This window comes from Podarcis vaucheri (genome assembly GCF_965113315.1).
Source record: "Podarcis vaucheri genome assembly, chromosome: 4".
NCBI classification, from domain to species: Eukaryota; Metazoa; Chordata; class Lepidosauria; order Squamata; family Lacertidae; genus Podarcis; species Podarcis vaucheri.
In genome coordinates, this window is record NC_138762.1 from 58,578,070 (window position 1) to 58,591,135 (window position 13,066).

General features: G+C 40.7%; 1 protein-coding gene across 1 annotated transcript in view; it reads right to left on the reverse strand.

The window, feature by feature from the left end:
* Positions 1-4,093: 4,093 nt before the first annotated feature.
* Positions 4,094-13,066, reverse strand: part of TMPRSS3 (transmembrane serine protease 3) — a 38,523-nt gene continuing 29,550 nt past the window's right edge. Inside the window, exons 8-14 of the mRNA XM_082221238.1 lie at positions 12,728-12,771; positions 11,730-11,895; positions 9,866-10,035; positions 7,844-7,939; positions 6,868-7,010; positions 6,174-6,326; positions 4,094-5,187 (exon numbers count right to left, since the gene is read on the reverse strand). Coding sequence (XP_082077364.1) covers positions 5,161-5,187; positions 6,174-6,326; positions 6,868-7,010; positions 7,844-7,939; positions 9,866-10,035; positions 11,730-11,895; positions 12,728-12,771 — 799 coding nt within the window. The 3' untranslated portion in view covers positions 4,094-5,160. The remainder of the gene's footprint in view (positions 5,188-6,173; positions 6,327-6,867; positions 7,011-7,843; positions 7,940-9,865; positions 10,036-11,729; positions 11,896-12,727; positions 12,772-13,066) is intronic.

Sequence of the window (13,066 nt, forward strand, 5' to 3'; positions counted from 1 at the left end):
GCCTAAGGTGGTGCTTTTTGGAATCCTGTTCCTGATATCTCTTTTTGATTAAAATTAGACCATTAACACATTTACCAGCATTCACTGTGACGGGTTTTCCCTGATAGCTGTTCTAAAAGAAAAGAAAACTGGTTCAGATATTAAACTTTGCTAAAGGCTGTTTACACATAGGCAGGTTCCACCCAAGGCTCCAGCATTTACTCTTTAAATCCAGTATGTCATGGGAGTGAGCTTTGGGATCAGACATACACCCTGTTTATTGGGATCAGACATGCACCCTGTTTATACACCATTCATTGATGAGCCAGGGTAGGTAGAACACATGCAGTTGAAAAGAGATCCCCAGTATTATACAAACCCATGTCTGCCATGTGGATTGCTTTTGCCATTTTGATTTCCCCCTAACTCTGTGAACATTGGTGGTATGAAAAGAGGCTGCTAGACTGGGTCAGGTAGTTCAGACAAGTGTCACCTGACAGATTCCCTTTGGTTGGCAGGATTAAGATAGATGGCCCTGAATGGCAGGTCTTTGCATAGCTAAGGAAGTAGCTAGACTCTATGTGGAAGCAGTGTGCGTCTTTTTTCCTCCCACCTTTTCCCTACCTGTGGGGATGATGACTAAGATGCTCTCCATAAGAAATGTGGTAGGTCTGGTGGCTGCCCTAGAAATTGGATGCAGAGCAGTGAATTTGGGTCATCTATTGGAATTAAGCTGCCCCTTCATTCAGTATGTGTGTGTAAATAAAACCATACATGGCAATAAAAATCACATATCGCAAAAAACCCCCACCCACTTTCAGTGAAATTAAAACAGGGTACGCACTTAGTCAAAGGAATTCCGACCCTAAAGGCTTTAGGCAACATGTGGAGACATGTTACAGCAGAGAGAAGTAGTTCTGAGAGAAATATTTCACCAGGTCTTTGGCATTGACTATATATATAGATAGAGATATACCGTATTTTTTGTTCTATAAGACTCACTTTTTCCCTCCTAAAAAGTAAGGGGAAATGTGTGCGCATCTTATGGAGCGAATGCAGGCTGCGCAGCTATCCCAGAAGCCAGAACAGCAAGAGGGATTGCTGCTTTCACTGCGCAGCGATCTCTCTTGCTGTTCTGGCTTCTGGGATTCAGAATATTTTTTTTCTTGTTTTCCTCCTCCAAAAACTAGGTGCGTCTTATGGTCTGGTGTGTCTTATAGAGCGAAAAATACGGTATATTCCTTGGTTCTCTGTTGTATTTATCTGGTCAGAGGTGGTCATGCTGATACTTGCATTTGTCATTTTTAGCCATTTGTTTTTAATTTTTAAGCCATTTTGAAGCCATTGGGACAGAAAAGCAGTCTAGAAATATTAACATAATGTAACTACTAGATTACATTAAGGTAGAATTACATACACTCTACAGGGTTGTTTCTCCCCTTCCCCTCATAAAGTCAAGAGTTGCTCATCACAGGACTGCAATGTGTAATATTGCCAATTCTTAAACTCAATTCTGGTTGCATTTTTGCAGTCCAAAGCTGTGTACTCGCAGTGGGTCTGGCTATAGCTACCGCCTATAACCTTCCCTAAAGTTAAACAGCATATTTGACTTGCATACAGTGAAATAAATCTCTTAGATTTAATTCTAGACTAGAGAGACAAGTAGTTAGGTGCTGTTTGCTCACTGTTTCTTAGGGGGGGAAACACTGCAAAGATTTACCAGCAGAACTGACCATCCTAGTTTAGCAAAAAAAAGCTATTAGTACCAGAACTGTACCTGAATGTGGGGGGGGGAGCAGGATCAGACCAGCATTATAAAGTCTTATTTTAAACATTTATGTGGATGTGCACTGCAACTTCACCATACAGTGGTACCTCAGATTACAGATGCTTCAGGTTACAGACTCCACTAACCAAGAAATAGTCCCTCAGGTTAAGAACTTTACTTCAGGATGAGAACAGAAATTGTGTGGCGGTGGCACAGCAGCAGCATGAGGCCCCATTAGCTAAAGTGGTGCTTCAGGTTAAGAACAGTTTCAGGTTAAGAACGGACTTCCAGAATGAATTAAGTTCTTAACCCGAGGTACCACTGTAGTTGTACCATATTGAATGTATAAGATCACTTTTAGTTCCCTGTGGATTGTTAAAGTGTTCAAGACTCCTGCATTTACTTCTGGGACAAAGAGTGAGCAATTGCATTTCTTACGTTTTATGAATTACTGTACAGTTCTTGCAATTTCTTTCTCAGCCTCCCAATTTCTTTCTTTTCTTTTCCTGATGGACTGCAACTCCCACCATTGCTCACTAATAGCCATGCTGTCTGGGGCTGGGGAGAGCAGGAGTTCAACAATATTTGGATGGCTGCTGGTTCCCCCTTCCAGTACTATCGTTAATGTGTTTCCCATTGGCTTGCCCTGCTTTTATTTTAAACAGCAGTTTTCATGAACTGTACGGCAACTCACTAACAATGAGAAACACTCTCCTTCATTTGTTGTCCCAGGAGTAAGGGCAAGAATTTGCAGGCATTTGTGTGCTATGTTTTCATCTACTTTTCTGCATCCACTGTTGCATGAGATTTTCTAGGGTGTGAAATAGTTAACAAGCCCAACGGCTTCTTCCAGAAGCCTTTAATGTGTTACTGCTTGTGAAATTTATGCCTAGCTTAAGTGGTTTCTTCCCTTTCTAAATGCTTCCTGTGGCCGCTGTCACAGTGTTCCATTGCGCCAGAAGCGGTTTAGTCATGCTAGCTGCATGACCCGGAAAACTGTCTGTGGACTAATTCTCCCTTGGCCAGAAAGCGAGATGAACACCGCAACCCCAGAGTCACCTTTGACTGGACTTAACCGTCCTGTGGCTATAATGCAATCATGTGGCAATGTATGTGCTTTACATGGTGGTTTTGGCTGGTAGCTCTGAAGCTGTTAATCTACTTGTATATTTCCTCCAAGAACATCAAGGTAACATGGTTCTCTCCTGTATGGTAGGTTAGGCTGAGACACAGTGGCCCAGTCTGCGTTTATATATTTAAAGAAACATCATATGACTTTGAATAGCCATGGCTTCTCCAAAGAATGATGGGAAGTGTAGTTCATTAAGGGTGCTGAGAAGTGTTGGGAGACCCCTATTTCCTTCACAGAACTACAATTCCCACAAAACTGGGAAGAGGGATTCTTAAACCACATTGAAAATTGTACCTCTGTGACAATGCTGTCTAGTCTCCCTGCAACAAGAAAGTTATCTGGGTATAGTCATAAAGAAGGACACCGGTATTATTCACTTGGGATATAGGTGTGGAAATCACTCCACCATTTCGCACACCACTTAACAAAGAGAAATATGCTAGTTTATTTATAATTTGTTATAAATACTGAGACGATACGTTGGGGCTGGATGAACATTGATCGTAAAAATGTTATTAACTAATGTTATATAACTCTCAGTGCAGTTTTCCATTGTCGAAAGCTCCCTGCTCTACAGCGCCCTCTGGTGTCACATTTCTATAACACATTTACAACCAACCAGTGTAGATTCGCTTTACAATCTAACTATACATACCGTAAGTTAAGGAATAGTGCATACATTCTGGGGCATATCACACTCATTTCTCTCATGTGCTGCTTCTGTAAGGATTCTCCCATAAATGTGCAATTCTCCCACTATTAAAAAATGTGCCATCTGTAAGCTATATTTTTAGAATGAATTTTCATATTCCAGGCTTAAACGTATCACAGCCTGCCTTGATGCTTCAGAATGGGTATTTATTTATTTATTTATTTATTTATTTATTTATTTATTTATTTTGCTTGCTTGCTTGCTTGCTTGCTTGCTTGCTTGCTTCATTGCCTAAAGACTTTCTGTGGTAACTGTGTAATGTGGCTCCTCTCCTCGGTATACTCTGTGAACCTAGATCACTACTTGTTCGATAATTTTTGGGTTGCACAGAATGCCCAGTTAAAAGGAAGATGTTCATTCATAATGGAATGCCCAGAAACAAATGACAGAGCTCCTGTAGTTGTTGTTTTTTAAAATTTACCTCCAAGATTATAAATCAAGCTCCATCAGACTGATATGTTTGCATTTATTTATTTATTCATTTATTTACAACATGCCTTAAGTCTAGTATTTTGCCATCTAAGGCTATAAATCAAGCACCATCAGATGATTACACATCTGCTTATTTACAATGTGCCTTTGCATCGACAAGGCACCATATGTAATTTAGAAATCTCAGAATAACTGTGTTAAAGATCAAGAGCATTGATTCACAGAATTTCTTAGGCTGGATTCAAAGAAAAGTGGGGAGGGCTTTTCAAAGTAAATCACGTTCCTTGTTCCTTTCCACCCACCTAGTTTTACAGTGAACCAATCTGCTGAGCAGTATGTGGAAAGGAAAGACTTGAGCCTGGCGTTCTTAAACATATTTAGGAGGGAAATAGCAGTGCAGTTGTAATTTTTGAGACAGGAAAGGCAACAAAATTTAAGGAGCAAGCACTAGCTGACAATGTGATTTTGTTTGTGTTCTTGTTGGTGGCAAACACTGCCCCACTCTAGTTGCATTCAGCTATTGCTTAGGGGCCAAAAATCAGAACTCTTTAGCTGCTCAAAAAAGGATGGGTAAAACAGCCAGTTTTGTTTTTTCTATGTTTCTCTTCTTCTTTCTTTCTTAAATTCAGTTCTTCACATTTCCACATCAGTTTGTGATGATGATGATGATGATGATGATTTAAAAAGGTCAAAAGAAAATCCATCAGTATTTTAGTGCCAATGCACCCAACCAACATCGTACACTATTTCTACCATCAATTGAGAGATGGGCACCTCCTTCCTGCCCTGGTTGTATCTTCTTTTTCAGGCAGGCAGCAAACCCAGTAAACCTGTCCATACCTTTCACTTCGCTGGCCTAATGATCTGGAATCTTCCTTTTCCATCTCAGTTCACCAGGAACAGGTGGGTTAGGAGAGAAGGATTATTGGCATGCAGGCATGCTTACACCTGAAAACCGGGTGACAGCATCAAAATACATGAATATTCTTCATTGTGACATAGTGCATTTTAAAGGGATGAGTACAAAAGATAGTTGTAGCAGCTCTTCTGTTAGGAAGTGCAAAAACTGTGCAGGATGAAAGTTGATTGTCCTCTCTGTCCCAAACAAACAGTTTGAAGAGTTTATGTGGTAATGATCTAACCTCCTCTCTTCCATTCTTCTCTCTACAAATACAAATGAAGCATGCACCATTTGAGACATCAATAGTATTGCTTCTCAGGAAGAAAAAAAAAGCATTTAGCTATGAAATTTACTTCAAAATCCACACAAAATCACAGCAGAAAAATAAGACATATAATAATTGATGCCTATTCTGTGCCCACTATGTTATGGTAGTTTTTTAAAGTCAGTATTTAGGATAGGATGGGAGCCGGAAATGGGCAAATAGTTCTTACTAATCAAACTTGTATTCTCATTCACAGATGGTGACTGACAAAATGTTAATAATGTCCTAGACATGTGATTCCGATATGGTTTTATTGTATTTTATTTTACCATAAAGGAATGCTGCTTTTTAATTGGACAGACTATTCTCCTGCTTCCTTCACTGCAATACCAGGCTGCTTCATAGTCTCCTCCACTTCAAAATATACTACTCTGCACTCCCTCGCCATGTGAAATGTCACAGTTAAAAGAGCATTAAGTAATACCTGCTGTTCTCTGCGCAATCTGTGTTCCTGCTTCAGAAAGGGTTGCTATGCAAAACCCAGCAGGAATTGCTTAAACACAGCCCTGCAACTCTTACCCATTTTTCTATCTTATCTATGGGCAAACAGAAGAAATTTAGGGTGTGACCAAGCTATCACTCCTATCAGGGTTGGTGCTCAAGTCTCCTCGGCTGGCCCAAATCTCTGTATATTTCCCATGCTTAACCACCCTGCCCACACCCCACCCACGCCCCACCCCCAATTTAGGACTGAGGGTCCAGGATCCCACCCTCCCTTAATAAACAGTGAATTTTAACAATTCCTCCTACAACCAACATAATACATGAAAGGAGTGAAAATCGCCTCCCCTTGCTCCATTCACTTGTATGGAACAGGGGGAAGAAGTTGCAATTAAGGAAACCATTGATAAGGTAGAAGCATAACAGCCCCTTGACCCCACTATTAAGGTTAGGCTGGGGAGAAGAAACTACTGGAAAGTAAACCTCCATTTGTTCATGTATCCAATCCAGAAATGAGGTGATGCGACTGTAGACCCCTGGTTTATTTTCTTCCGCACAGCCCACCCCAAAGCTGGTTGTTCCTACCAGCTTCCAAGTATTCCGATCTTCACATACCAATGGTCCCCCACTGTCTCCCTGAAAGAGACAGGAAAACAAGCTTTTGTCTGGATCTCAAAAAGAAACAGGAAGGAGAGCTGCTAATAACGCTTAAGCTAGCAGAAGTTAGTCATTCAAAAACCAATTGATGGAACCATGGAGAAAGGCTGCAAATGTCTTGACTTCATCATGCTTTGAGGGTTGTCATTCGGCAATCCAATGTACCTGGATTTATGTTTAGGATTTTATTTAAACCACTCAGCAAGTACAAATGAATGCCCATCTCTCCTTCTCATTGACTCCCTCAAATGGATTAGATTTTTAACCTGCCCTTCATTGTATGACACCCACAAGCAAGCTACTCACTTCCTCATTCCAGTTTTTCTAATAACTGGAATTGGGGATTATAAACATATTGTACCAGTACTTCATTATCTTCATTGGCTCCCAGACTGTTCCTGGGCCCGATTTAAAGTGCTGCTTTTGCCTCTAAGGCCCTTTACATCTTGGGATATTGGTAGTATCTTCACCACCACCAGATTGCTCAGTTAAGACAGTCACCTTTAAGAAATGTCCCTACCTGGCATGTGTCTATGCCTCCTTGTAAATAACCTGCACAGAGCATTGACGAAGCCACAATTCCCCCATAGACCTCTCTGTGGTTGCACACTTTGTTAGAAATCAAAGGGACACCAGCATAATTCAGAATCTCTGACGTATCACCTGTTCCAAGACAGAAGTTAAATTCTCCATTTCAGGGATAGTGAAGATATGGCATCTTAAAAAGTGATTAGCTCTTACTTTTTAAATTCATTTAAAACAAAAAACTTTCCTATAATTTCATATATTTTATTAATGCCAGCCAACCAATGCTGCATTTAGTTTTCTTTAGAAATACAGTGGAACCTCGGTTTTCAAGCGTCTCGGAAGTCGAACTTTTCGGCTTTCGAACGCCAAAAGTCCAGAAGTAACTGCATCAGTTTACAAATGCTTTTCAGAAGCTGAACGTGCCACAAGGCTTCCATTTTTAGTTTCCTTTTTGTATTGAGGCTTCCGTGTTGTTTTCGGTTTTTGAACATTTCGGAAGTCGAATGGTCTCCGAGAACGGATTCCGTTCGAAAACCAAGGATCCACTGTAGTTGAAACATTTGTTCAGTCCTATACATTTTTTTTAATATTAAGAAGGAATTCCCAAATCTACCCAGAAATTCTTTAAGACTTTGTGGAGATCTTAGCTGAGCTTAAGTCTCACTGAAAGCAATCAAGCCAATATTATTGGGTAATATCCAACTTTAGTCCAATTCAGAGTAGACCCATTATTATGACTATTATTGGATATCAACCAGTGTCTCATGGAGACTTGGGGCTCCTTCTCACCCCTAGCTGATGGATGTGAAGAGGAGAAGTCTCTGTACGTGACACTTTTGGTCAGACTGGAATTTTTCTGCTTATGGGAAAGTATTTATTAAGTGTATCTCTTGAATTAATTGTTCACACATAGCAAATTTTCAGTTATCAAAAAATACATTGTTAGATTCAAATGCTAAAATACTCGCCTCCTTCTTCTGCAGCTCCCCATCCTGATATCCAACACATTTTCCCCTCTGGAAAATGTTCTCCAAAATTAGGAAGACAAATTGGCTCTATATTACCTGTGTAAAAAGAAATACCTGCTCTCCAAACTAGCAGTTTCATAATACATATTTTTGATAGTCATGTGAGCAACTTCAATATGGTCTCCAAATGGCCTCCAATCATAGCTGTCAACGTTTCCCTTTTTTTAAGGGAAATTCCTTTATTGCAAACAGGATTCCTCGCAAGAAAAGGGAAAAGTTGACAGCTATGCCTCCAATATAGGTAGTGTCAGGTCCAGACAAAGTCTGAATACACACTACACCTTTAAAGCACATCTAAAGCACATTCTCTTCCTCAAAGGATTTTGGACCTCGTAGTTTAGCCTACACAGGGTAACAATTCCCAGCAATCCTTAATGAATTACAGTACCCAGAATTCATTGAGGGGGAAAATATGCTTTGTATGTGTTTTAAAGATATAGTGTATACTCAGCCTGACATGCCTTCAGTAGTAGAATTGCGTAATGTGCTTTGACTCCCATCATCTGTATTGTATTGCACTTATGGAGGTCAAGCCTTTGACATTCAGCCAAAGCCTGAACTGATGACTGTTCAGAAGATTCATTGTGGCCAACAAGCAACTCTAAAGAGGCAACAAGGAGTGGGAGAGAGGAAGTTTCATGTATTGATCTGAACTAACCATCCAGTTAATTTGCTACTGTATAACTTGATAGAGCATATAGACTAGCATTGTAGTTCTCCATTTCCATGAAAATGCACCTCAAATAAAAACACAATACTGGAGATGTGTGCATTCAAGCTTGCTCCCCCCCCCCCCACTATTTTGGGTTATTCACTCTACCTCATCATATAAATAATGGGTCTGTTTGTGGTGCATTAGCTTATGCTAGATCAAGGAATATATTCCTCAGCATTTTAAACAAATATACTGTGGGTTTTTCTGTTTGTGGAAGCAAACCCATGGGTCAAAACAAGTGCTCTCCATTCCAGTATTCTTTGGGAAGTTCAGCCCATCCTCATGACAAGGACTCCAAGTACATGGATGAACTACCAGTGATTGCAAATACAAATTTGGGGGGAAGAGCTGTAGCTCAATGCAGAGCACATACTTTGCATGTGGAAAATTAAGCTGCAACATATTTCTGAATACCAGTTGTGGAGAAACACCAGCAGAGGAGGGTTATGCCCTTCATGCTGTATTTACGGGCTTCCCGAAGGCTGCTGTGGGTAGCAGAATATTAGCCTTGGTGGACCTTCAGTCTGGTCCAGCTGGGTTGTTCTTACAGGGCCTCTCGCTTAACTCTGTTGGTACTTAGGAGCAAACTAGACATGACATTGTCCACACAATTTATTTCCCTTATAAACAAAATTATGGGCAACCTTTTGAGAACACCCCTGTGGGTATGATAAAACTGCTGTGGTCCATGGACCACCAACATGTCACTCTTCATTGAGGTAACCAGATGCATTCTTTATGCTTACAGTCCTCACTATCCACATGCAGAGTGCTTTCTTTTAACTTGCAAGGGTTCCACATTGCTTCATACGAATGGAAGGATGACTTCAGGATCAGCACAGATCCTGAAGTCTTTGTTATTCTGAGAGCAAGAGGATTCACACTCCAAAAAACCTGGGTATGTATTTTAGAGTGTTGCTGACATGCCAAGAAAACAAGTAAATCAGGTTGCTATGTGGGATTGCTCATATTGTGGGATCATTTACTTATTCATTTAAAAAAGACGTACACAGCAATTTTTTAGAAAATGATGCAGTTTACAACTATACAAACATAATAAAAGACACATAAAAATTAAAATAAAAAATTATTGTTATCTCCATTAGGCATCATTGTGGGACTGCTGGTTCTTGATTCAGATTACCACAGATTAATATTATATTTTTAGTGACAGTAGTAATCAATTCTAAGTTTAAATGCGGAACAAGAGGGGAAAGAGAAAGAAATAGCAACAGATTCAAAATTACCATTTAGTGCAAGTGGTTTGGCCAGCCTAATCAATGCTATATCATTCTTCATTGTTTTGGGTTTATAATTTTTATGGTATATAATTTTGTCCACTAAATATGGATTAGCAGGGCCTTCTTCCAGTATTACAAAGCCCGCATACACACTCCAAGCTCTTGGGAAGTACAAACTGAAACAAAGACATTAGAAAGAGAAAGGGTTAGTGGCTTCCAACATTTAAAATCATTTGCCAAACCTGTGTGACACATTTTTGGCCTCAGTGCTAAATCCATTCTGCCACAAGAACTCATTTCCAGCAATGACAGAATTACACTAAGATTCACATTCTAGAAATCGTGTATAATTATAGCAGCTTGTTAGGATTTTTTTATATACTCATCAGTGCTCAGCCATGATTGATTTCAGATTTGGAAACAATGCTTATTAGTATCAAATATTTAATAAATCAGTTTCCAATGCCCAGCTTGCCAGTAAAACATTTATTCTTATAGTGCTTTTTATTTTATTTTAGTCTTTCTAAAGTTGTTCCTCAGTGTGTACCATTACTAGGATGGAAGCATCTGACCATTTCAGTTCTCTCAGTTTCTCATTTTTCCAATCTTGAATTCAGTTCTCCACATTTCTGCAGCAATTTGTGAACCTTGCTGTAAAAGACCTCATGAAAATGTGAACTGAAATTAATTTCTCCCCAGGCCCTAACATCTGTACCTGTTCATAATTAACCCCATCTCTGCTGGAGGAGACTCTTGAGAGTCCCATGGACTGCAAGAAGATCAAACCTCTCCATTCTGAAGGAAATCAGCCCTGAGTGCTCACTGGAAGGACAGATCGTGAAGCTGAGGCTCCAATACTTTGGCCACCTCATGAGAAGAGAAGACTCCCTGGAAAAGACCCTGATGTTGGGAAAGATGGAGGGCACAAGGAGAAGGGGACGACAGAGAATGAGATGGTTGGATGGTGTTCTTGAAGCCACTAGCATGAGTTTGATCAAACTGCGGGAGGCAGTGGAGGACAGAAGTGCCTGGCGTGCTCTGGTCCATGGGGTCACGAAGAGTCGGACACGACTAAACGACTAAACAACAACAACAAAACTGATTTTTCATGACCTTCCTGTGTCAAGAAATTGCCCTTCTTTTTCCTAGCATAGTATTGTGCCCTTTACACATCTCAGTAGTGACTAATAATAATAATAATAATAAATTATTTATACCCCACCCATCTGTTTGGGTTTCCCCAGACACTCTGGGCAGCTCCCAACAGAACATTAAAAGCACAATAAAACATCAAACATTAAAAACTTCCCGAAACAGAACTGCCTTCAGATGTCTTCTAAAAGCCAGATAGTTGTTTATTTCCTTGACATCTGACAGGAGGGCGTTCCACAGGGCAGACACCATCACCAAGAAGGCCCTCTGCCTAGTTCCCTGTAACCTCACATCTCACAGTGAGGGAACCGCCAGAAAGCCCTTGGCGCTGGGCCTCAGAGTCCGGGCTGAACGATGGGGGTGGAGACGCTCCTTCAGGTATACTGGACCAAGGCCGTTTAGGGCTTTAAAGGTCAGCACCAACACTTTGAATTGTGCTCAGAAACATACTGGGAGCCAATGTAGGTCTTTCAGGACCAGTGTTATACGGTCTCAGTGGCCATTCCCAGTCACCAGTCTAGCTGCCACATGTGAGAAACGTTACTATTGCTTCACTCCCTGGCACTGCTGCCTCATTTAAAAACCTGGCCAGTATGTAGGCAGGACACTTACTTCACAGTTGTGGCCCAGCTAGGATTGGGGTCAACAACTGGTTGGGAACAACCCACGCAATAGGTGTCTGCGGTGCAAAACATGGCAAACGAGACATGGCACTTACTCATAAACACAGTGGGCTGCTGTTACAATCCACCAAGGGGTGATGACAGATCCACCACACAAATGATATCCTTGAAACTGAAGGCTGGCTTGCCATGGCCATTGCTGGGGCATCGACGCATTTCCTCCCACTATACGGGGGGCATACCTGGACCGAGCGCCACACGCTGTAGAAAAGGGAAAGTAGCATCACTGGAATCACTAGTGAGGAATCCTTATCTGGACGAGCTGTACATACAGAGATGTACCTAGGGTCCCTTCTGCAAGGAGCTGTATTAGTGCCCCTCCTGGGGAAAAGGCCCTTTAGCACAACAGCCACATTAGAAAGTACTATATTTTACACAAGTACTTGAAGTGTCTGGAGTGAGGATGAGGTGAGGAGGAAGGGCAAAAAATTCACACACCTTTGTGCTGCAGTGTGTGGAGGATGGGAAACTTCTCCTGTGTTTGATCTCACCGTGACAGTGTTGGTGCATCACTACACACAAATGCTTCATACACTCTATAGTCCAATAGGTGATTTTTTGTGATAAAAAACAAACCAACCCAGGCCTGAGCCCCTAGCAGGGGCTGTTCTCGCCAACTCCTAGTTATGTCTGTGCACATATATTTTAAAGACCCAGTTCTTAATCTAAGTCATGCTTAACTCAAAGAGACACATAAGAATATTCCTGAGAAATATATTGTCTTACTTTGGTGTTCCCAAATCACTCTCTCTTTTTCTCTAACTCATCTGCCAGTTCTCGCTTGTATCATTTTTCTCTCCTAGTTGCTAAATTTTTATTTACAGAAGGGAGATATTTCTGAGAATTGCTGTCAAATTTCACCCACTAGAAGGTCTCCTGTACATGATTTGACCCCTGGAAAGGAATTGGAGCAGCTACCATGCTCTCAACTTGCATATTTCAACTTGCACAAACAAACTTTTAGCTTGCACATTCTCCCACAATTCTTGTTGTGAAACTGATGCTACATTCTGCTGTTTTTCAAAGCGCTTACCCAAACATTTTAGGATGATCACATAGCCTGAGGCACACTCTTCTCTGAAATGAAAAGAAGACAAAGTGATAGACCTGAATGCTTGCTACCTCTTTCCACTTCATCCATCAAATTAAATTGAGGTTCAATGTGTTACGTCTAAAAGAAAGAAAAAAGGAGCCCCTTCTTAAAAGTAGTCTTCCAGCTTCTGTTGCCTTTTCATTTTCATTTTTATTTAAACTGTTCTAATTGTTTTCATTTATGACATAGTATCATTGGTGGTATTTTTTGCTGCTTTGTAAAGATATGAAATTGCTTTGATTTATTTTATAAGAAGCGATTTGTAAACAGAATTAAATA